Source organism: Poecile atricapillus, chromosome 11 (genome assembly GCF_030490865.1).
Source record: "Poecile atricapillus isolate bPoeAtr1 chromosome 11, bPoeAtr1.hap1, whole genome shotgun sequence".
Classification (NCBI taxonomy): domain Eukaryota; kingdom Metazoa; phylum Chordata; class Aves; order Passeriformes; family Paridae; genus Poecile; species Poecile atricapillus.
This window is the reverse complement of record NC_081259.1, coordinates 19,135,346-19,160,303: the sequence shown is the minus strand read 5'-3', so window position 1 is coordinate 19,160,303 and position 24,958 is coordinate 19,135,346. Positions and strand designations below refer to the sequence as shown.

Genomic DNA, 24,958 nt, shown 5'->3' with positions numbered 1-24,958 from the left:
AAGGCTCAAATCACTGTGCTTTAAATAATTAGCTGAAACTTTGCTTTGCTCTCTGGGAATTTGCATGGAGTGGGAAAGGAAAGGAGCCACTGGAGGCTGTGTGGGGCTGGGGAGGAGGTTCAGTTCTGTCAGCTCTGATTTCTGTGGGCTCTGTGTTCTTGCTCCCAGTCACACACTCAATCTGCATCATGCATGCTTCCTGCTCTGCTAATTTGCTTAAACGATCATTAGTGTGATTAACCATTAGAGGAGTGATTTTGAAGCTGCTGATCTCCCTGCTGCAGCTTTGGATTGCAGCTGGAACGGCGCAGGAGAAGCGAGGGTTCCCACAATTACGGTGTGAGCAAGTGCTGGAGCACAAGGAAGAGGCTTTTCAGGAGCCTCTGAAGGTTTTCCATGGACTCCTGGTGCCATTTCCAGAGCTCTGCATCATCACAGCAACCACAGTCACGTTAAATCAGCACTTGGAGTACTTGGGTAAAGGATTGTGGGCTCAGATGTTAAGCTAGCTCTCTTGGAAAACTGGAACTTGACTCCTTTAGTTTCACAGGGGATTGTAGTTGTTGACTGTTGTTTTCCAAGGAAAAGGGAATATTCTTAGAAGTGCAGGAAAATGTTACAGATTAAAGGGAATATTTGAATTCTGGATGTGGCACTTGGGGCTGTGGTTTAGTGATGGATCTGGCAGTGCTGGGTTAATGCTGGGACTCGATCTTGGAAGTTGTTTCCAGCCTAAAGGATTCTTTGGTTTGCCTTGGAACAGCTCAGATGGGTAAAATGTCATTTGGAGGAGCATCTCTCCCTTGTAGGGATCCATTGCTGTACCACCTTGCCAAAAACACTGTTCTAAGATAGCATTTTAGAATTATTGACTGCTGTTTATATAGGGACGCTCCTTTGCCTCTGTTAAAGTGGTCACTGTTTCATTTTCTAATTTGAACTATGACTACTGGAGACTCTCAGAGCTTCCTAATCTATTCACTATTGCTAATTTGTATCTTAAATGTGTGAATGCTCTGAAGTCTGTTTCTTTTTGAGAGTAAAGTTCTTCTCTAAAATATCACAAACTTTAAATATTAGAAACTTCCTTGGATTTGAGGTGTGCACCTGATCCATAATACCTGTCTTAATTTCTTTACCTTAAGGAACCCAAATTCCTGGGTTTTATTTAAGATAAGAGCATTACTGCAGTCTGTGCTTTCCTGAATTCCTGTTCTGAATTCCTGCTGTTATCACAGGCGTCATGTGCTGGGTCAGGTTTCAACATAAGAGATTGGAAAGACGAATTTGTACCTCTGCAGTGAGGCAAGAAACAGCCCCAGATTCCACCTCCAGTAAATCTGGAAAGCTGAAAGATTAATTAGAAGATTTTTGTGCAGTTAATGGCACAGTTTACAAAGATTGCTCCAAGTTTATCTTTCTGGACTTCAGTGGTAAGAATCCATTTAAAGATAAAAAAGTGTAAAAGGGAAATGAGAATCTCTTTTGGTAGAGGACCCCAAGAGCTCGTGTTGGGTGGTGACCCCTGGCAGGGTGTGGCAGCTCAGGGACAGGGAATGCTGGCAGGGAATGCAGGATCCCCTCTTCTGGCAGTGTCCAGAGGCAGATGGCTGCAGGGATTTAAGCAAGGGGCAAGAGGAGTTATTTCCCCTGAGTAAAGTCTCCTTCTCCAGGCAGATTGAGCTTTTCTCAGTGGTTTCTCCATTATTTATCAACCCCCCCATAGATTTCTTTCCTGTTATTCCATTTTCCTCTTCCACTCCTCCATGTAAACATCTTGTATTCCCCTCATCCCATGGCTCTGAGAGAACAGCACTTTTTTTCTTTATTTTGTGCCAATCTGTTCAATTTATTTGGATTTTCTTTTCCTGGCTTTGATGGGAAAGGCTGAGCCAGTGCCCCCTTATCCCCCCCTACACCAGGCATGTCTGTCTAGGCCTCTGTTGAGTCCTTTGAGTTGTTTCTCTTCAGGCTGCAGAGTCTTGTTTGCTTGTTCCTTACACAGAAGCTATTATTGAAGTGGGTTGTAATTAAGGTTATTTTTGGGATTTGTAAATTAGAAGGGACTTGGATGTGAAGATGGGTCTGCATTCACTGAGCTGGAAAGGAATTGGAATTGATGTGTAAAGCCAGCCTGCAGAATTTGTGTCATTACAAGACAAAAACATGGAAAAGCAGTAACTCTCTATATTTTCTTTTGAACTTGATCAGGAGAAAGATATTTTTTCTAGTGCCTGGATCCAGCAGCAGCAATTGGTGAACATGAGAGGGGCTTAGTTGATCCTATAAATTATTTTTACTGTTCCCAGCCCTAGTTTGTCTTTTCCCCAAATGATCTGAGGCAATCTGTATTCAGTGAGCAAACATCTTAATATTTGAAATTATCTTAAAATGTGTATCCTTCCTGGCCTTTAGAGCTCCTCAGTCTGCAGCACACAAATGAACCCCCCTACTGTGAGGGCTGCACTGGGAAGTAGTCAAAGATGAGGGATGTCAAGGCTTGCTGTCTTTAATTTGTCATGTCCTCTTTCCCTTTCTTATGGGATGAAGTTAGGAAATTCTTAAATACGTGTTCTCCTGCTGTTTCTCCCCAGGATCTCGCTGCCTTGTGCACTGCACAAACTTCACAGTGCTACTTTATTGAGAAAATATTCAATATTTGATATTTTTCCTTATTCAGGGGATAGTCCCATGGTTTATTTATAATGCTCGGTTCAAATCCATATTTATTCCTGTTTTGGTATTCAGCTCCATGGCACCTGAATCATTCATAACCACTAATGAATGTGTTTTTGCTCTCTGCTGAAATGAAGTGGCATTGAATCCATTTAAAAAATTGACTGGGACACAGAAAAATTAAGAGGAAATGTATCCAGCTGTTTTAGTGCCCAGTGTGAGACACTTGAGCATTGATTTTTCAGAATATGCATCCCATAATCTGTCCCTTCAGAGCTCTGACTGCCCTGGAGAAAGGGCTGACAGGCCACAGTCACCTCTCAAATGCTGGATTTGCTCCATAAACGTCTGCCCAATCCCACCAGCGAGGAGGGGCTGGGAAAGGCACCTGGGAATTCCAGGGAATGTCAGATCCAGAACCATTCATTCCCTCTTCACCGTGCCTGTGCAAGGCTGCAGTCCCTCTCTGCTTTCCAGGCATCTCTCTGTCATCTTTGACAAAGTCAACAGTTGTATTACTATTATTATTATTATTATTATTATTATTATTATTATTATTATTATTATTATTATTATTATTATTATTACTACATATTTTTAATCTTCACAAATCAAAATTATTTGAACAATTGTAAACTTAGGATTTGAGTTTTTGAAAGACTCAAGGAAGAAAATAACAGTGTAAAATGTGCCATACTCACAATTTGTCCAATTATAAAGCATTTCTTACCATGGTGTTTGGTGGAGGGGGGACTCAGCCCTATATCCACCATATAAATCCATATAAATATATCCAGAATAAACATCCCTAAATGCTGAAGTAACACTTTACTGCTGACAGTGATTGCAGCAGTGCTGCAGATCCCTCCACGAAGCAGTCCCAGGGTAGGTGGAGGATCCCTGTTGGGGCTTTGTTTGGAGGGGCCAGGAGGGATCTGAACAGACACAAGAGGCAGCGTGGTGGGAACTGGGATCGAGGGTTTTGCCTGGAAATAGCTGGAAATGGGAAACAAGGCCCCAAAGGCTCTGGGCCTTGTCTTGCTCAGGGCTGTCTGAAACTTCTTCTCCAGCTTGGCTTTGTGTGGAAAATGAGGGCTCTGGAATTCAATAAAAATTTCATTGCCTTTGGCGCTGCTGTAAGAAGTTTAAATTTTGATGAGCGTTCTTGTTATTCAGATGTTTCCATGGTACTTGGAGTAGATTCAGGGTCAAACAGGCGAGATATCTCCTAGAAGGACTGGGGAAGGAGAGCTTAGTAAAACAGAGAAATAATGAATGTAACAGTTTTACATTATTGATGCCTAGATTAAGGTTTTTACTTCTAAAAATCACCCGAGAAGTTGCTTTGAATGATAATCAGCAGTACCCTCTGCTAAGCATTGAGTGAGCTCTGCTTTAGTTTATTACAGTGGATAAGCTTTTTCCATGTCATGTGGTTCTCATTTCCATATAGAAATCTCTTTTGTCATCTGTCCTTTGTCTGAGTTCCTCCTTAATTGAGGGAGTTCACCCCAAAAGCAGCAGATTAATCTGGGCCTGTGCCTCCACAGGTTGTCAGAGATGTCCTCCCACAGAGGGTGGGCTCAGTCTGAGCCAGAAGGAAATAAATCTTTGGTGCCTTTGGTCATGGAGGGCTTTTACTGGCAGAACTGGAGGGGAGGTGACAAGTGCAAAAGATATCAAGGCCAAAACTCTCCCATAGAAGGAGCCAGGAATCTGTAAATTTGTACATCTTCAGTCCACAGGCAGTTTGAGTTTCCACCTGTGTGTTCCCCTGTTGTGGGCAAAACATCCCAGCTGAGGTTAGTGCAGGACAGGCACTCCCTGCTGGGGCCAGATACTCTTGAGGCAGACTCACAGGGCAGCTGGGATTGGAAAGCACATCTGGAGACCATGCAGTCCATCCAGGATCATCCAGGTGGGATTGGGATGTCTCCAGGCAGGGAGGACTCCACACCCTCCTGGATTGATGCCACCCTCGTGGAAAGCAGTTCTTCCTCATGGTGAGGTGGAGCCTGTGCTTTCATTTTTATATCCATTGCTTCTGGTCCTGTTGCTGAATACAGCTGGGAAGTGTTATGGAAGCAGCTTTACCCTGCTCTGGGACAAAGGTCAGTGTCTCATCCCTGCAGGGAACAGCTGAGGGAGCTCTGTTCACCTGAGCTTGGAGCGGGTGGGGATTCCATCCCTCAGCCCTGAGCCATGGGTGCTGTGGGTCAGAGCAGCACCCACCTGGTGCCCACCATCCTGAGACACTCAGGAATTCCTTCTGCTGTTCCTGTGGGGGCCTGGCTGTGCCTGTCCCCCAGGAACAGCCCTTCCATGGAAGTTCCATGGGCAAAAGGGATGGTTTGTGTGGGCACAGAGGTTCTCCAGCCCCAGCTTCCCTCTCTCCTCTGTTCTGATGGAGCTCAGCACCAGCGAGTCACTGAGGGTCCATCCCTGCCAGGCCTCATCAGCCTCTGCCCAAACATCCACGTTCCCAACCCCACACCAGAGGGAACGGCCGTGTAGTCATGGAAACGTGGAGAATCCAGGCTCAACCCCAAAATTCATCAGGGTATTAGGGGTGTAAACTGATGGCCATTCCAGGGTGGTGACATCCATCACCACCATCAGCGTTTAGTTTTGTAGAGGGGGATCTGTGTAATAGAAGTTAACTGAAAATGAAATAGTTTGATGAAGGTTACTAAAAACACAAAGCAAAGGCACAGCCAAAGAGGTTAAACAAATACTGGGCACATGGCATTTGTGTTCACAGAGAAAAGTTACCCTGGAAAGAGAAAAACTCACCTCCAAACCTCCCCAGAGAGCTCCTAAGGACAAAGGAAAGGAAATATTACTCTCCTGTTTATTTGCAAGTAAATGAATACAAAACTTTGAGTCATTTGCAAATAACACACAAATCATGTGATAGTTTTCTCCAGGCCTGTCAGAGCTGGGACATCTGCCAGGGACAGCACAGGGTCAGCACATGATGGAGTGTGAGGAGAAAGGGGTGAGAAGATGGCCTGAAGCAGAAAAGTGAATTCCTGCTGTCTGAGTTCTCTGCAAAATTGGAGACTTTTGTCTTAAATTGTATTTTATCTTTTCAAATAGAGAGGGAGCTGGAGGGAGGCCGTACCTGAACTTGCAGTGTTAGTAAAATCTATTTCAGAGCAAACCCCTGAAGTGAACAGTGAGGAATCATCAGGACCAGATGGTCTTCACTCCACATTTCTCGAGGAGCTGAAGTGTGAAATCCTGAGTTCCCAAGAGTGCTGTGTAACCTAGCATCTAAATCAGCAGACTGAAAAAAATCAGACTAAGGAGGTTTGGTCAGTGTGACATGAGGGGTTTTAGAAGTCTTTTGGGGGAGATCTCAGAAACTCTGGGTGAGTTAATCTGATGTCAGGACCTGTTAAAATGACTAAAATTAAAATAAAATGCAATGTTCATAGATGATTGAATCCATCCATGTGTATTTTGTGTGGAAAAAGCTACCCTTTGTTATGGAGAACCTTTGCAGGACATTGTTGCCCTTCCTTCCCCAGAACCTTTCTGACAGTGTCACTCACTAAGAGCCTCGAGCCCTGGTGCTGGCAGTCAGAGTGAATTCCCTCCTGCAGGAAAAAGGGAAATTCATAGCTTAATAGGAAATTAGAGGGGAAATAAGGTGGTGTTTTTATCAGTGGAGCTGAGTCTGCACTGCTCAGTGTGGCAAAGGGAATTTGGGGTGCTCCGAGTTCATTGGGGTTGTGGAAACAAATGGTGCTGGTGAAGAACCTTGGGAACAGCTTGTGGTGTAAGGAGCATGCAGGTGATGAAATGCCACTGGAGTTCAGTGCACTGCACGTGGTTACACAGGGAAATACAGCTCTGCCACTTCCTACAGTACTGCCATGGTCTCTGACTGGGGCATGGCTTGGCCATGAAGCACTGAAGTTGGAAGATGGAGGTCTTTGAAAAATGCAAGATCTTAAAAGCCAAATGAAATGGTAGGAATTGTTAGGAAAGGAATAGGAACCTGAGCAGAAGAATCATTATGGGACTGTCTAAATCTGTGCTGATCCTGGATGTCAAATGGGATGAGCAGTTCTGGTTCCCTCCTCTCTTAAACATAGCAAAGCTCTTGGGTGTAGTAAAGCCAGAACAGGTGTAGGATGTCACTGGGATCATGGAGGAGCTGTGGGATGTCACTGGCATCATGGAGGAGCTGTGGGATGTCACTGGGATCATGGAGGAGCTGTGGGATGTCACTGGGATCATGGAGGAGCTGTGGGGATGTCACTGGGATCATGGAGGAGCTGTGGGATGTCACTGGGATCATGGAGGAGCTGTGGGATGTCACTGGGATCATGGAGGAACTGTGGGATGTCACTGGGATCATGGAGGAGCTGTGGGATGTCACTGGGATCATGGAGGAGCTGTGGGATGTCACTGGGATCATGGAGGAGCTGTGGGATGTCACTGGGATCATGGAGGAACTGTGGGGATGTCACTGGGATCATGGAGGAACTGTGGGGATGTCACTGGGATCATGGAGGAACTGTGGGGATGTCACTGGGATCATGGAGGAGCTGTGGGATGTCACTGGGATCATGGAGGAGCTGTGGGATGTCACTGGGATCATGGAGGAGCTGTGGGATGTCACTGGGATCATGGAGGAGCTGTGGGATGTCACTGGGATCATGGAGGAGCTGTGGGATGTCACTGGGATCATGGAGGAGCTGTGGGATGTCACTGGGATCATGGAGGAACTGTGGGGATGTCACTGGGATCATGGAGGAACTGTGGGGATGTCACTGGGATCATGGAGGAACTGTGGGGATGTCACTGGGATCATGGAGGAGCTGTAGGATGTCACTGGGATCATGGAGGAGCTGTAGGATGTCACTGGGATCATGGAGTGGGAAGGGACCTTAAAGCTCATCCAGTTCCACCCCCTGCCCTGGTCAGGGATACCTTCCACTGTGCCAGGGTGCTCAGAGCTGTGTCCAAACCGGTTCTGTTCTGTAAATCATGAGTGCTTTGTGAGGAGGAGGATGGAAAGGAATGCTTGTTTCTCCTCATTGGTAAGAACCGAGAGACATCCCATGGTTGACTGACTCCAAAACATACAAAAGTTGGTAAATTTTTTCTGGAGGTGTCTCATGGAGCTCATCCCTGTGAGCTTTAGGGCTGCTGAAGGCTCACCTGGAGCTTTTGAAAGGCAAAATCTAACCAGGAGCTGAAAACACAAAGGTATCTCCTTTTTCTCAGGAAATCCCTCAGCTGGGGGTTGCTCAATGCTGGGAGGGTATCTGGGGATATTTCAGTTTTCTGTTTTCTGCCGTTCCCTCCCAGCCAGTGGCCTTGGCTGCCGAGTGGCACCGTGCCCCTGGTGTCCCTGGCCGTGTCCTGCTCATGAGGAGCTCTGAGGATGTGCCTGGGGGCTGAGGCACAGCGGGCACTGGGCTGCAGCAGCCGCCCCTTGGCTCCGGGGCTGGGCAGGGCACATTGTGCCCACTGGATTTGGGCACACAGCGTTAGGGGGCTGGGGGATGCTGGGCCAGCCTTGCCAGAGGTTTCTTGCCAATGACCACTTGGTGTCTGAGTGGGGCTGACACTGATACAGCAAGTGAAGAACACAGAAAGAGAAATCCTGCTCACATCCAGGGTGCTCCAAGAGCTCACCGTGTGCGCCCGTGGAACTTCCCAGGCAGTTCCATTTGTGGATCCGTGTCCATGAGCTCTGCCTGCAGGCCAAATGTCTGTGCCAGGCTGGAACCTTGTGGAAAGCTTGGAGCTTTCCACAGGAGCCTTGCTGGAGATGGGGCTGCTGCACACAGGGAGCTCCTTCATGGCTTTGTTCAGGGACTGCTGGATTTGACTGCAGCTCGTGCTGGGAGGGAATCCCATTTCAACCCCGACATGCAAGAGTGAGCAATTAATTGTTTGGAGTATTATCCTAGGACAGGGATGGAGATGTTAGTCCTGTGTCATTCCTCCTGCACAGGAATGATACATAAATACAGATACAGGTATAGAAATATATGCACACTAATTTCCTTTCTGCAGCACTGAGCATTTCTTTGTTAAGCTCCTATTTGAGGTCTCCAGTTCCATGGCTGCATAATCCTGCATTTGCTCAAATAACCGATTCCAGCTCTTCCATTTTTTGTTTGGAGCCAGTTTTCTGAGTCACTGATTGTTTTCATTGCTCTCTTGTAAATCAGAGTTCATGTTTTCCTTCAGCTGTGGGGCTGCAGTATCACGGTTGGGGTGTGTTGAGTGGAGGAGAGGGGAGGGAGCTGCTGCCAGGCTCCACATGGGCACTTCTTCCATCCCAGTGTGATACTGGCACTCACGGCCAGTTTGGGAGGAAATCCTTGTTCCTCAGGCCTTTTTCTGTGAACTTTAGTGCTGTTACTTTCTATTCCATAAATCTACAATGTATTATTTCTCCCTAAAAAAACCCCACGTATTTTGAATTACAGCATGAATTTTTTTTCTCTTTCTAATTGATCGATATAATTTTACTTTATATTTGTTCTGTACTATTCATGCTTACCTGGTTTCTTGGTCGTTGTCTTAGCATTGGGTGTTGGGCTTTGGTTTCTGCCTCTGGGATGTTTATTTGAGGTCTCTGAAGCATGGATCCTATTTAGCAATTTCTCAATGAAAGCTTTTCAATGTAAATGTGAAATAGTTGTTTTAATTCAGCCCTGCCTTTGTGCCACCACTGGAATCAGCTCTCCATGGAGCTGCCTGGCATTTGCCAAGGAAACTGCAAAGCTCTGTGAAGGAACAAAACGTGGCCCATCAGGTGCTCATTTGGGGCTGTTCCAGCTGAGGTTCACAAGGTGTTGGAGAAGGCAAACCAGGCCCCCTCTCTCAGCTTTGGCTGTTGAAGAAGTGGGGAAGGTTCCCACAGGCACCCCTTCTCCCTAGGCTTTAATTTTCTAAACTAGATAATAAAAATAACCATTTACTGTATTAAAGAATGTCACTGCCACCGAAACTGTTCATAAAGTGCGACTCAGGTTTTGCTGCAAAAAAGCCCCTGTAGTAGTTTACATTTTTATAACCTTTTGGTGTCTTGGTATGCTGATTTTTGTACATTAATTTGACACTTTTCTGTATTTCTCTAGAGGAACCCTTTTTGTCAGCTTGTGTTTGCTTTGCAGATTTTGTAGCTGCATATTAAGTGTGTTTTAAGGATATAACAGCTGTGCTCAGGGATTGGGAAGAATTTGTCTTGCCTACAACATAGTTTTGGGGTTTAAATCTCTTTTTTCCCCCAACTATTATCCATATACTTCTGGTGTTTTTTAAGGAAGAGTGTTATAACTCCCCATTTGAATTTAAAGTGTAATTTAAATTCTTTTTTTTTGCAAGATACATTTGAAGAAAACCAACTAATTTGTACAACTAACTAATGGAATTAAAAGATAATCAAAAAATTCTGCTGTCAAACATCAATTCAAGCTTTTTTTCTGTGTTTTTGGGGAGGGTCAGGAGGGGTTGGATTAACTGGGTGATGGTCATGTTGCAGTTTGATCCTTCTTAGAAACAAAATTCAGTTGTGAAAATTGCATTTAACTTTATAATGATTCTAATAGGATTTGGAGCATATCCTCATGGAATAGGTTGTTATCCCTTGAGGAGGAAATAAAATCCCTCTGGACCATTTCAGGCTGATATGAACCGGGGCTTTCTGGTAAAATGTCCATTTTAAATACTCCCGGTAATCCAGATTTGTAACTGAAATCCAAGTGATCCAGCATCCCTCAGAAATGGGTTAGAGCTGGAATTGGCTGGGAATGCTGGAGTCAGGATTATTTGAGATATGCTGTGAAAACGTGGCCACTCTGCTTAGCTTGGATTTGTGCTCTTTGGGCTGTGGGGAAGCTTCTGGAATGAGCAAATGCTTTTGTGAGGGATGGCTGGAGAGAGACTCCGTGTCTGCTTGGTCAGGGACAGAAGTGTGGGGGGAGGAGGAGGATGAGGAGGAGTGGCAGGAGCTGGGATTTCATTGGCTGACCTTGGAAAACACACTCCTAATTCCTGGGGATGGAGGGCACGTGGAGGTGGCTGAGGAAGCAGAAATGGTGCTTCAGTGTCATCCTGGACTTTCCCAGTTTGGGAATTGAGCCCTGTGGCTGCCCTGGGCTGTTTCTGAAGTTCCAGTGCTGCTTCAGGAATAGTTCTGGAAGCGTTCCTGTCCCAGCTTGGACACTGGGGCTTGGAGCACCATGGTCCAGTGGGAGATGTCCCTGCCCATGGCAGGGGTGGCACTGGATGGGCTTTGAGGGATTCCAACCCAAACCAGTCATGGATTCTGTGACTTGAGAGTGTTGGCGTACTCTGGTCGGTACCGCTCTCTTTGGGTTTGTCAGATGCTGTGCTTGGACCAACAGCTGATTTATTGGTGCTTTTTAGAAAGAGAATCCGTCTTTTAAAATGATCTTTACAACCTGTGTGTGTTTGTGTCCAAAGGAGAGCATTGCTGTGCTCTTCCTGTACAGCAGAGCTCCAGACCGCTGGAATTCATTTCCATTTCCTTCTGATCACCGGTACTTGAGGAATGGGATCCATATCCAGCATCCCTTCCTGTTTCCACGTCACCTTGGGTACAATTCCTGCTGCATGTTCCTCAGCTCTTCCCATCCTTTTAGAGCTATTGGCTTAAAAAAGTATCTTATTTTTCAAGTATTTCACCTTTATTGGGATGTAGCTTAGAGGTTTGAATCGACTGCTGATGTAGGTTGGATTAGGTTTTTTTCTTAATCATTTGATCACTGTTGTGATGAAAATATTTTCTTCAGTCTCCAGAAGGGTGGCAGGGCTCCCTGGGGGGTAGGAAATTCTGTTCAGGCATTTTGCCTTTTCAGGAGTTGTTCTGTGCTGACATGAAGAGGGGGCTGAACTGCCAAGTCCTCTTTGAAGTTTAATTGTGTGTTTGGGAGCAGAGCACACCATCTTCCCTTACAAATCTGGTTTTCTGTGGTAATTGGCTCGTTTGCTCGCTGGTTATCAATTGAACTTCTCTACCACAAACATCTGTACTTGCATTGTGTTAACACTAAACACTGACATAGTTAAACCAGAAGAGTGTGTTTGAAAAGCATTTATTAATTCATTAACTGGGAAGTAATTGATAAAGTGAGCACTCCTCATGTTATTATCCCTTTGTGAGCAGCTTGGCATTTGCTCCATGAGCTAGAAAAGCAAAGTCACTTTGAAAAAATAGCGTGTTTCAAATTCTTAATCTCCTAAATCAAAAGTAATTGAGAGTAGGTAGGAGAATATCTACTTCAATTTCTGTGTCAAAAACATCCCGACTCTTACGATTCAAAATCAATGCGTCTTTTCTGGATGATGTCCCAAATTGGAGCAGTATCAGTTGCCAAAGATGAGTTCTTTCCAAATGTCTTCATTACAAGTTAAACATTAGTGGAGAACTCGGAGTCAGAATGTTCCTGTGGAACAGGCTGGGCATTCATTTCTGCCCTGTGAGATGGGCAGGCCCTGGCACAGGGTGCCAAGAGCAGCTGGGGCTGTCCCTGCATCCCTGGAGGTGTCCAGGACCAGGCTGGGACAGTGGAAGGTGCCCATGGCAGGGGTGGGATGAAATGATCTTCAAGGAAATGTCCAGCCCAACCCCAGCTGGGATTCCATGATGAGTTTTTCACATCAGTTTTTGTGCTTTTGACTGTGACTGTTACCGGCTTGTGTCTCTTTGTGTTCCTCTGACAAGACTAATATGTGGCAAAGGAATTAAAACTCACCTGCAATGAATGTTTTAGAAATGGAAGCTTTGTACATTCATGGAAAAACAACTTTTCCAATTCTTGTATTCCCTTTTTTCAACTCTGCAAGCACCGCAGGAATCGATCCGTGCGCGTGAATACAGCCGGAGACAGAGATGGAAGGGAAATGAGAACATAAACTATTGATCAGGCAGGCTGAACAAAATGAGTCATTAGTTAAAAAGGGCTAACGATGAGCGGGCAATGATTGTCCCAGGCTGGCAGGGGATGATGCATGTGGGAAGGGCAGAGGCAGAGCGATGGATTGGGTGAGGGATTTGCTGTGCTGCTGCCGTGGTATTGATGCCATTTCTCAAGGCACGGCTGAAATTGCATGCAAATGATTGAAACTCCACAGGCTCCGGAGATGGATTCAGGCTGAGGGTTGTGAAGAATTGGCACAGCAGGGCAAAGCAAACACCGCTTGTTGAGCCACCCAAAATAAGGCTGGGACAGGGGAAGGGAGGGAGCGGTAGCACAGCTTGTAATAAATAACAGTGCTGGGCATAAATACCAGGGAGGAATAAAAATCATTTCCATAGAGAATAAATTACAGCAATTTGGTGGCAAATAAAATCAGAAGAGAGTTTTCAAATGTCAGAGTTGTGTATGGTGGTAGCAGCCATCAGGGAGTAAGCACAGAAGTATCTGAACCTTTTTAAGGTGGAATTTATGGTGTGTTTGGTAAATTTTTGGGAACATGGTATGAAAGGGATGTTTGAATTCACAGGCGGCTGGGCTCAGCCCCATCCAGCTTTTTTCTCCTGTGTGAGAGTTTGAGCAGTGAATGTACAGCTTTGTGTAGGTTTGCACCCTTACCTGAGAGTTAAACCACCTTCTTACTCTGAAGTATTTCCATTTATTAATCTTCTTTTTATTCATTTATAACCCAAAACATGATGGGGGTTGGGGCAGCTGCTCACCTCCAGCTGTTTTTAGAAGTATTAAATCCACCTACAAACCTTTGGGATCATTTCAGAGGAAGGAGTAAAACATGACCTAGGATTCCTTATCCACAGCACCAAATAAACCCTGTTGAGAGGCCAGGTGTGTAAATTGTTTGTCTAAACCCCGTGGCCCTTCCATATTGACTTTCTTTGCTAAATATTAAAGGGCAAAAGGCTGCTTTGGGCTTTCCTGGAACTCCAGCAATCCGAGCTGGCAGCACAAGTAAGAGAATCACCCTGTGCTGGGAGTGTAGTAAACACAAATAAACGGGTGGGTGCTCTCTAAAGAGGATGCTGAAGGAATGAGTGCCTTCAGGGCTTGGTGCTGCTGAGCCACATGAGTGCAGAGGCCCTGGATGCAGCTGGAAGCTCCTGTGGGAGAAACTGTGATGTGTCTGTGCACTGGTCACTTGGCAATAGTGCCCCCAAAAAATGATTTTAAATATATTTGATTGAATTCATCTCACTCAGAGGGCTTAAGGACATTTAAAAGGCAGCCAAGATCCAGAGTGACACCTTTGGTGCATGTTGTAAGTGAAGAACTTCTGTTCTTCATAGAACTTATGTTCAGAGCTTCTGCTCTGCTGTGTTATAAATGCACAGCTCCCCTTCTGTATATCCATAAAATGTCAGCACTGTGGTACAAAGGCACCTGGCTGCTCCTGGGCATCCTGTTCCTTTGGCTTCCACAGGCCAGAGAAGGAACTCCTGGGCTCAGTGCAGCACTCTCTGTTTGATAACCTCAATTCCTTCAGAGGAATACGAGGCCACGGTGCCTTGGGAAAGTTTCATCTCAGTTTCCTGTCCATTCCTTTTTAAAAGTGCATTTTCATATAATTGTAGCTTTTGTTTTCCTGTTGACTTGAACTCCCTGAGGTTTAACTTGCAGTTTATACACCTCAGTTCCATTTCTTCTTTCATGTGGACTCAGGAGGTCATTCCCAACTGGCTGCATCCCAGGATGGTTTGGGTTGGAGGGGACCTTAGAGATCATGTCATTGCCAACCCTCTGCCGTGGGCAGTGACACCTTCCACCAGACCAGGCTGCTCCCAGCCCCATCCAAGCTGGCCCAGATGTGGTTCTGGAAGAACTCCCAGCTTGTGTCAGTGTCTGTCAAACCTGAGCTGCAAATTCCTGCTGCCTTTGCTGCCCCTCGTGCCGCAGTCCATGCTTGGTGTCGAGCTGACCGTGTGTGGGACCAGCAGCTCTCTTTGTCTGGCTGTAACATCATCTTCTTGTCTTTCTCCTTTCACCCTGAAGTTCCCCCCACGTTCCTGAAGCGCCCTGCGAACATCTACGCCCACGAGTCCATGGACATCGTGTTTGAGTGCGAGGTGACCGGGAAACCAGCGCCGACCGTCAAATGGGTCAAAAACGGCGACGTGGTCATCCCCAGTGACTACTTCAAAATCGTGGTGAGTGCATTGTCCATCTTGCAGGTGTTGGCCTGTCAGTTCTACACACAGTCATGGAAATTGGGGTCTTCTATGGAACCTGCTCCCTGCTTTTGTCCTGTTGATGTTTGGGGCCCAGAAGAGAAATGGTTTCTTGAATCCCTTTAATGTACCTTGCTTGTATTGTAAGAGCTGATGTCTTCATAGCTTGGATTTTCCAGGAGTGGCAAAATGCACTGTCAAGGTATGAGCTCACCACGAGTCCTGGCTGTGTGTGCTGCAGTCTGTGCTCCATAAAAATTCCAGTTCTAAGCAGGAGCTGAAATAGAAAGGTAACTGAGCTGTGGACAGTGAGTTTGGCACAGGGGTGCTTCTACAGGGAGATTTTAGGTGCAGTGAAAGGCATTATTGAGACATAGCTGAGAAATTGGGTGTGTAATCGGGTGTACCTGGATTGTGGAGCTGTGAGGTTCAGTCAGGGCCCAAAATACCACCAGAACAGCTGAGGAAGCATTAGGATTTACCAGTGCTATGTGATGCTAGAAAGTGATAGCCATTAATGAGAGCTTCTGCTGCTTTTTGATCCCCTAGAACATGAGGATTCAGTGCAAGAGAGCTGAGATCTGGGAACTCCAAACACTCTTTTCCCAGTTGCTGTCAGAAGTTTCTCCTGCCACAGCAATGTGCTGTGCTGACACCATTGTTTAGGCAATTGCAGCCCATTTCTAAGTGTTGTTTTCTCCCTTTGCTCCTCAGAAAGAACATAACCTGCAAGTTTTGGGGCTGGTGAAGTCTGATGAAGGATTCTATCAATGCATTGCAGAAAACGATGTTGGAAATGCCCAGGCTGGAGCCCAGCTGATAATACTTGACCTTGGTAAGATAAACTGTGACAGCAGAGAGCCAAAAATGGGGAGGGACCTTTCCACATGGTGGGTTCTGTCAAGAAGTCAGCTAGAGCAGGGTGATTTTTTTAAAAAGAAATCATTTGGTCATTGGATCATGTGAGTGATCCAGTGTTGTTTTCTGTACACTGAGGAGAATTGAAGGGAATGCTACAGAATCCATCCTGTATTTTGAACAGTATTTGATGCAATAATAAAACATGGTCAGAAATGTTGCATGCTGAGGTTTACAAGCAATAGGAGAATAGCCAAAATTAAAAGAGTCACTAAAATCACAAACCTGGACAAGAAACGCTTATGGAGCACACCCCAAATCACATATTTTATATCAAAGTCATTCATTCCAGTGTCAGAAGCTTTTTTCTGCTATTAGTGTAAAAAATGATGAACTTTTTCATTCCCACAAACTGCAGCTGCACATCTGGTGGGTTACAGCTGCAGTTTAAGGTAAATATTTGTCCCTGTGCTGAACTCTTGCCAGTGCTCCCCATCCAGTGCCCTGCATTGCATGGCTGGGGTGACAAAGCAGAACAATTGGTGTTATGATTAAAGAGCCCAGGAAAGAGGTACTGCAAGTACCATCACTAAGGCATCAGCTTGTTTTGCTCTTTCAGGTCACACAGTTGTTAAAAATAATTAAAAATAATTTCTAAGAGCTCAAGGATGAAAACCACTAGTGCAGAGGATGAGGGGAGACAAGTCAGACAAGAAAATACTAAAATTACACCGAGGGGTAATTTGTGTTGCCTTTTTGCAGGGGGTTGTTTTAAATGTTAATTTCTTTCTTATTTGGGTGGAGAGGATTTAGGAGAAACAGTTTTAGCCATGGCTGGAGGTTTGATGGAACTTCACACCTCAAACAGGTGTGAATCTGCTGTCCCTGTGTTTGGTGTCCAGCGTGCAGAGAGTAAATTTGGGAATGAGCCATAAAGAGAGATTTCCCATTTATCTTCCAGTTGTTTTGTAGAGTAGCTGTGCACTTACTACTTCCTCTGAATTCCTCTTTGGATCTGGGTGTGTTTCACTGCTGGCTGAAGAGCCACAGGTACTCCCCAAAATGATTTGGGGAATGCAGGCTGCTCCCTCCTGGGCTCAGGAGCTTTAATGCCACGGAGCTGAGGGATTCCAGCCTCAGAGCACTGTCAGGAGCCTGCATCCAGCGCTGCCCTGCTGTCATCAGATTGCCAGAAAAATTATTAAAAGCAATTTAATTTCTGCTCTGTGCATTAATTACCTGAGTGGTTTGCAGCCCCTTCCAGTGGAAGCATTATTCCATTTTCTCCACGTTTGAAAACACTGAATAATGAATGGCCTCGGCTTCGGGAGCCCTGCCCGGGCCTGTGCTTGCACCCAGCTCCCAGCAGTGGTTTGTAAATGACTCTCACTGTTGTTCTTGGAGTTCCTGTGGTCTCACTCCTCTTCCTTTCCCTCCGCTGCTGTTTGTCCAGTGGTTTCTCCTTCCTGCTCCGCTCCGGCACCTCGTCCTGCCGTCCTGGAGGACCTTGCCTCACAATGTCCTTTCTCTTTTGCATGCTGCCAGAGGATTTGGGCTGCAGTGCTGGAGTCTCTCTGGGGGTGTAGAGACACACCCAAGGCCGTGTCCCTGGAGCTCTGGGGCCGTGGGGATGCTGTTCTCCAGCAGTGGGACAGCCCTGGAACACATCTGGAACGGGGCTGTGCAGGGGGTGTGATGGGGAGTGCCACGAGGAATGAGTGTGATGTGTGAAAACTGGCAGTCCACAGCTGGAGGAAATACAGATCCTGGGGTTTGGAACACACCTTCCCTCAGTCCATGAGCAGTGGAGGAGGAAACTGCTCTGGGAAAGAGGGAGAAGGTATCACATGCAGTAGTGGCAGCTGGCTTGATATGAAAATTCAAACCCCTAATCTGAGAAAAATCTATTCTGAACATTTCAATCATTATTTCAGAAAACTTTTTTTTTTTTTTAATTATTTCGTAGCTGCTGATGAGAAATGCCAACTTTTCCAATTTGAAAAATAACTTCAGTGAGAAAAATGTTGATTAAATGTTCATCAAAGTTCTTCTCAGTTATTAGCACTTCCCTTCCCGTGCTGTTCTGTTTTCTCCTTCCTGCTGGAATTGGCAAACATCTGGCTATTTACAAACCATTTCTCATTAACCCTTTTGCTTACCAAATTGATCTCAAATGAACTAAATGCAAATGAGAAAGTGGAAGCCCTGGGGAGTTTCTCAGGGAGGCCACGTGAATTCCCTCATCCAAGTGAAGTTCCACGTCTGTGTTTTGTGCCCCTGGAAGGCAGTGTAAGCTTGAAATGCAGTGAAGGGAAAACATTTATCTGATACAAAGGGAGGTTCTCTGTGTTTGGACAAATTTCTGACTTGGAGAGAGCAGGAATTTGGTGATTCCCCAAAGCCACACAGAAACCTGTATAAAGCCTATTTGTGACTCTCATCTCCTGTGATGAGCTTGATATAATCATTGATCAGACAAAACGTTTCAGGCTGGGCTTTTTTGTGTTTGGGGTGAGTTCTGGGTAGCTTTTAGTACATAGGAGAGTTATTTCTGGAAAATGTTAAAACACAGGATTGAAAGTTTCTTGAGTGGCTTTTCTTCTAAACTTTGGTAATTCTGTTTGTGAATTTAGAAAAGTTTGCATCTGGAAAGGGATTGGCCACACAGAATCCACAACCCTTGTTTTTTCATGAATATATGAAGGAATCATGGTATTGAGAGCAGAGATTTTTAGGACAAGTGTTTGTAATTGGGAAGGTTGAAAGGATAGGAGAGAGAGGAAGATTTGGGTCAATGGTCTGAGTTAAATCTTCTTTATCCCCTGTACTGAACATCAGGTGTAGAATTCTGCAAGGGACTTGAAAAGCCTCTCATGTGATTTCCAATCACTTTGGGATCTGAAGCTGTGTGATACAGGCCCTGGACACTCAGTGCCTTTCACAATCTCACTGGAGTGGCTCTGCTGCCTGCTCTGCCCTGCAGGAAGAATTTGGGAGCTCCCTAAAAGAAGGAAGTTCCTCAAAGACCTCGTTGCCCTGCACTTGGACTTCTCAGTCTCACTGTTTCTCTCTTTGATGAAGAGATGAGTGGTTTGATGTCCTACAGATGCCCCATGGAGGACTCCTGCCTGTCCCAGAATCTCCATCGTGCCTTGGCAATGCCTTTCTCAATCATTCCCCCCCTTTTTTTACACAAACCCAGCTTGCTTTGCTGGCAATCTTCATTGCTCAGCCCCTGGCTGTCCCAGTTATGGAGCAGATACCTCCTTGTCATCGCTGTCAGAGCATTTTTGTGCGTGGTGAGCGAGACCCTCGGGGTAAGGGAGGCGTTTGGGGTTTCTTGGTGCTGTAACCCAGCCTTGTCCAGGGAATCTGGCCCCGCTCACGCTGCCATGTGGGGACTGGGAAAAGAACAGGTGGCAACAAGTAGGAGGAGGGAGGCAGATGGTTCCCTGTCACCCTGTGTGAAAGGCATTGACGAGTACTCAGGCACCGGGGAGAAACAGGAGCGGTGCCTGAACACTGTGGAAAGCACGGCCCTGGACTGTAAACAAATCTGCTGTGTTATGGGAGAACAATTTCAAACCATCCTTTCAGATGCACTGTGTCACCTTCACAACTGAAGGGGGGTGCTTTGTGGGGCTCTTGTACTTTTATACCACAAAATTGGGGTTTTTTACTATATTAAAACTGAATTAAATTATTATTTTATTTATTTTTTTATTGAATTATTAAAATAGAATTGTGCAGGAGATCTCAGAGTGAATGAGTTGGATATGGTGCTGTAGGAACCAGGTCAGGATTGTCGTAGTGGAACTGTGTGTTTCTTTAAACTCGGTTTTTCCATTAAAAAAGGTCTCTGCCCAAGCAAGGGTATCCTGCATGTGATTAATTATTCCCAGCATGGGAAGCAAGGAGGAAGAATTAGAAATCTGTGTGTAGCTGTAGAGCTGTGAGGCTTTGGGATCGTGGAGACATCTGGGGATGGCTCCAAGGGATGGGTGCAGGTTCCTCAGGAAGGAGGGGCAGGGAAGCAGGGAATTGGGTCACCCTGGAGGGCTGACTCCAGTGTTTCATGGCTTTGGAGAGGGCAATGAGCCAGCCAGGAGCGCTGGCACAGGGATCAGTGGATGGGAGGACAGCAGGGCCCTGTCCCTGTGTGTGTCTGCTGGAGATGAGGTCCTGCAGGGCAGGGAGGAGATGGAGCTTTTTCCCTCAGCCCTGGTGGTAAAAACACCCTCGTGTGGGTGCTGGGGTGGCAGCTCCGTGTGTGACAGGCAGGACATGGAGTTTCCAGAGTAGGGTGGAATCCATTGTCTGTGTCTGGCTGGTGAGCAGAGCTGAGAATTCCAGCCTTGAGCTTCCAGACAGGAGGCTTTGGCTTGTTTGGGATATTTTTGGTGGATTTCTGTAGGAGATTGTGTTACTGGACAAGAGGCAAACTGTTTAATCCTGAAGAACCAAAGCACAGGAAAGGTCTGCGCCACAGGGCAGGAGTTGAGTGTGTGTCCAGGACACCAGGAGGGATAAAGAAGGAGCTGCCAACTGGGCTCCAACACAAAGTGAAAGCCCAGGGAATCTGGAATCAAAGGCAGAAAATTGCCTGGAAGTGTAGGGAAGTAGGAAAGACAAAGCTCAGCTGGAGCTGGAACCTTTTCAGGGAAGGTTATGGAGCAAATCCCCCTGGAGGCCGTGTTACAGGTGATGATTGGGAAAATCAGCATGGATTTGCCAAAGGCAAGCTGTGCCCAGCACTTCCTGTGGCCCTCTGAGATGAAATGGTTGGGCCTGTGCTTGAGAGAAGTGGATTTTGTTTGCTTTGCCTTTAGCCAGGCCTTTGGTGCTGTCTCCAAGGGTATCCCTGAGGCTAAACTGGGGAAATCCAAACTGGATGATGGGATGTGTGGAGAGATGTGGAGATTGGGAGCATGTGATATACTGGATATGCTGAGTGTGATTCATCCTGGACCCCCTGTTACTGTTCAGTCAGGGTTGGGGACACAGGACAGGGGATGGTGACAGGGAAAAGCTGCAAGCAGAGGAATTTCTGATCAGAGAAAGCGGGAGGGAGCTGCAGTCCAACAGGGCTGCCCAGGGAGGTCTGGAAAACTCTGCTCTTGGGAGAAACTGGAGGCACACCAGGACAAGGCCCTGAACAGCCTGGCTGGAGGTGACTCTGCTCAAGTTGGGGCTCAGGTGAGCTCCCAGACCTGCTCCGTGGTCCTGGTGCACTGAGGCAGGGCTGGGGATGGTGCTGGTCCTCTGCATGGAACAGCCAATCTGACAATCCCGTGGGATGTGTTTCCTGCTGATCTCCTTGGGAGAAGCGCAAGTGCCTGGTGTTGGTGGCAGTCTGACATCACAAACAACGTTAATTAAAGTCTGACACCACTGGATGATCTTAGTTCCTCCACTGAATCGCATTCTGTGGATCCCAGTTCGGAGGGATCATTTAAAGACATCATTTATTGTCTGAAATTGGTGCTTTTTAAAAGCAATTGAATTCTGTGCAGGCCCATTGCTGCACAAACAATTCCATTTTGTGTTGGTACCTCTCCCCCAGGCTGCGTGCAGTCTCGGAGCACTGAAAGGAGCTGCGTGGGCTGGGGGTTTCTCTGACCCCCAGGAAGATGGAGAACATCAGGAATCTGATCCAAGTTTCCCAAAGCCAGCACATTTCAGTTAAGATTGTGCTGAAAATCTGTCATTTCTGCACTGCAGATGGTACTGGACTGTTTGAAGTCACTTCAGGCTGATTTGGAGATTCCTGCTCCTCACACAGAGGCCATTTCAGCTCCCCTGAACTGGCTGAAAAGATGCCCAGCTATAGCTGAACTTTAAAGGCAATGTCAAAAACCTTATTTCAGTCAGGACAGATTAAATACTCTGTGTTTTCTATAACTATAAACTTCATTATGCTGTTGTAGGAGGCAAATAGAAGTTCTTGTTAACATTTTTTGGCTCCTACTGAAAGAAATGCAGAAGTTGGCACTAACAGGCCAACTGTGCTGTGCTTTGAAAAACTCGGTTACACGTTTGGGTATTTGCCATGTGTAAAAAATCCCATCAATAGGGCCTTGCCTGGTTCAAACCCTGAGGCAGACTCCTCTCATGTCACCTCAGGACCTATTTTGGATGATTTCATAGATCTTAAATGTACCTTCTCAGGCTCCCTCTCTCATAGAGGTGATGCTTTAGAGTATTTTTTAGTCACACGTTGTGAATGAAAGCATTCTCAGTCCATGGAATTCTGTGGAGTTCTTGGAGACTACAGAAGTACTTGAAAAATCTGCAGGGTGTTGTGAATGAAATCCCAGAGCAAGATAAAAATACATTGTTCTTATTCAAAGAGCACTAAAGGAGGACTCTGGTGTTCCTCTGCAGGGTCTCCTGTTTCTCCTCTCAGACAAAAATGTTCTCGTGTTCTTTCTGCCTTGTCCAATTTTGCTTGTCTTAGTGAAGGAAAATGGGAAGAGGTCCCTGTGGTTTCCAGGAGTGGCTTTCAGGAGTCTCAGCATCCACCAGGGAAGAAATAAATGAAAATGGAGCAGGGAGGCTGCAAAGCCTTGCAGAAAAAAATGCACATTTTCTGTCAAGAGATAAAAATACTCAAAGGAATGAACTGTGGATTTTGGGGGAGTGGGAGATGGTGATGGAGCTGGAACTGGATGTTCAAGGTCCCTTCCAGCACAAAGCAGCCCATGGTTCTGGGAGAGCAGCTCTGTGGTGAGGGCACTGGAGACCTGGGGAAGAACCTCTGGTCTGGTGGAGTGGGGAGATCTGAAAGTCAGAGAATGGAAAACCCAATGGGATGAGCATCATCAGAGCCAGGAGTAGCAGAGGAGCTTCCTCCCTGCTTTTGTCTATTTGATATCCACGTATCCCTGAGGGTTTCCACTTGCAGGATTCAAGTTAGTCCCCAAAAAGCTTTAAAAGCAGCAAATGTCCAATTCTGAGCTGCACATGGTGAATGTTGAGGGACTCCTGGCAGTGCTGGGGCTCCACAGAGCCCAGAGCCTTCCTGGAGTCTCTGCCTCCATCCCGGCCCTCCGGCACCCACCCGGCGTCAGATGGAGCTGCAGGAACAGCTTGGAAGCCTCATTTGGAGAGTTGTGCTTCAGGAACATAAACAGCATCTGAAATCACAAACTGACTTCAAACACTCACAGCCAAAGCCAAACTCAGAGAATGTTTTGTACCGGTTGTGTACACTCCAGTGCTAATTTTCTGTAAACACAGCAGTGTGTGCTCCTCTTTAGTGCTGAAAGAGTGGGGTTTTTGGGTTTAATTTTGATTTTAATTTACATTACTTAGCTATTATTCCTCAGGGAAAGGCAGCATTTGTGTTTCTCATGGCTGCATGTCTGTTCAAAATGGCCTGGGAGCTGTTTGAATTCAGTCAGTTCCATTTCTCGACTCAATTCCTGTTTAACAAATGATCTTTATTTATTCCCTCTTTATGGGCCCTGCTTATATATAGTCTTATTGAGAAGCAGAACTGATTAAACCACCCTAGATCCCAAACTTCTTGAACGTTTAACTTGATGAAATGGGAGCTAAGCAGTTCTCAGTAGCCTATTCATGTTTAAAGCTGGCACAGGCTTTGAATAAATTGCTCTAATTTAGATTAAATTAGGAATAGATTAATGTTTGCTAGCGTGTCATGAATCGCAGGGAAGCAGAACAGCATTTATATTGTGCTTATTAGTTTTCATTTCTTGTTTTATGGCTGTATTTACAGTTGGCTTGGCAAGGAAGTGGGAACCTCCTGATGGAATTTGTACGGGGTTGGGTGCCGTGACTTCAGTCTGAGCCCACAAATAAAGGCTTGTGGGGATGCTGTGCTTGGAAACACGGGCACTGGCACCTTGAATTTTGCTTTTCACCAAGGGAGTTGATGGCTGGAAGAAATTCCATGTCATGTTGGAAAAGGAGTGATAAGTAAGGAATGTTCAGTGGAGGCAGAGCAAGGCCCGTAGGAGCAAAAAGCTTCAGTGTTTTGTGAGAAATACACAACACACTTTAATACAAGTTTGCTGTCCTCCACCTGTATTATTCCATATATATTGTCCCACTGCAGAAGTGCAGTGAGGTAGGAGGTGTACAGAAGGCTCTGAGTCCCTTTTATCTCTTCTAGCTAATCCCAAATTCCTGAGAGAGTTTCCTCCAGAAAAGCTGATTGTGAACACCAGCAGCACTGAGTTCCCCCCATTCCAGTTCTGTTTATGCTCCCATTTTGTGTGTTGCTGGCAGCTTGGCTGGGTGATGGCGTGTCAGGAGCGCTGTTTGCTGGGAACACCAGCCTGGCTCTGGCTCTGGCTGTGGGGCGATGCTCCTGTGGCTGCTGTGGCTCCTGCTCAGAGGGGATGAACAATCAGGGGCAGGAGCAGCCCTGCAGTGCATCACGAGGGCTGCTGTTTTTAGTGGCTTTGCTTTTTCCATCCCTGGCTGAGTGGAAGGGCAGGGTTAGCTGTAGCTCGATATCCATCGTGACTACCAAAGGCATTTCCTCTGCTTTTATTCCTCGTATCCAGGCCTGTGAAGATTGACAGAAACACCCTTCATTTGTAATTGATCCCAGGCTCGTGTTGGAAGGGAAAAGATCAGATTTTGTCAGTCTCGCACCGGCGGGGAGAACAAACACATGGGCTTGGTCTTAATTGGTTGCTTATATTTCAGAGTTGCTAAATTATACAGGAATAGCAGAGACAGCTGAATGCCATTTGGAGAGAAGGGACAGGATTGGTTTTCACTTGGGCTGAGTGGGTAACAGGACTCAAGCTGATGAAGATCTGGAGCTGGGAAAAGCCCCTGGTATTTATTGACATGATAACCTGTGTGGGCCCATGGGGTTTATTCCCTAAAGAAATACCATAAATCTAACAAAGAAGTATAATTTTTAATAATGTGTGTTTAGTATTGAAACCAGCTGTAAAGTGTCGGTGTTCTCACTGGAATAGAACAGCCTGGAGTGGGGGGGTTCTTGTTTTCCTGGTTGTTTCCCCTCTCCTATCGTCTCTCTTCTCCCCAAAAAGAAACTCATGATTGTGGATCCAGAGTCTTTAAAGGACAGATGGATTCTGTGTGGTTTTCCTGGTGGCACATCAGCACTGGAGGTGTTGAAGTAAAAGAAAGAGGGAGGAAAGTCATACCTGGATCCAGGTCACAGCTCACTGGAGGTGGACATTCCACCTTGGCCCTTCTTTAACACCAATTTACATTTGTAAACTGCTTTAAAAACTTGGGTTTTGGGCATTTTTAACAGTG

At 46.1% G+C, this 24,958-nt stretch overlaps 1 protein-coding gene across 9 annotated transcripts in view; it reads left to right on the top strand.

Annotated features, from left to right (window-relative positions):
* The window catches only part of NEO1 (neogenin 1), a 159,068-nt gene that overhangs the window by 84,992 nt on the left and 49,118 nt on the right, over nucleotides 1-24,958 (top strand). For all 9 annotated transcript variants that reach the window (XM_058846654.1, XM_058846657.1, XM_058846653.1 and 6 more), the window contains exons 6-7: nucleotides 14,658-14,812; nucleotides 15,548-15,668. In XM_058846654.1, the coding sequence (XP_058702637.1) occupies nucleotides 14,658-14,812; nucleotides 15,548-15,668 (276 nt within the window). The remainder of the gene's footprint in view (nucleotides 1-14,657; nucleotides 14,813-15,547; nucleotides 15,669-24,958) is intronic.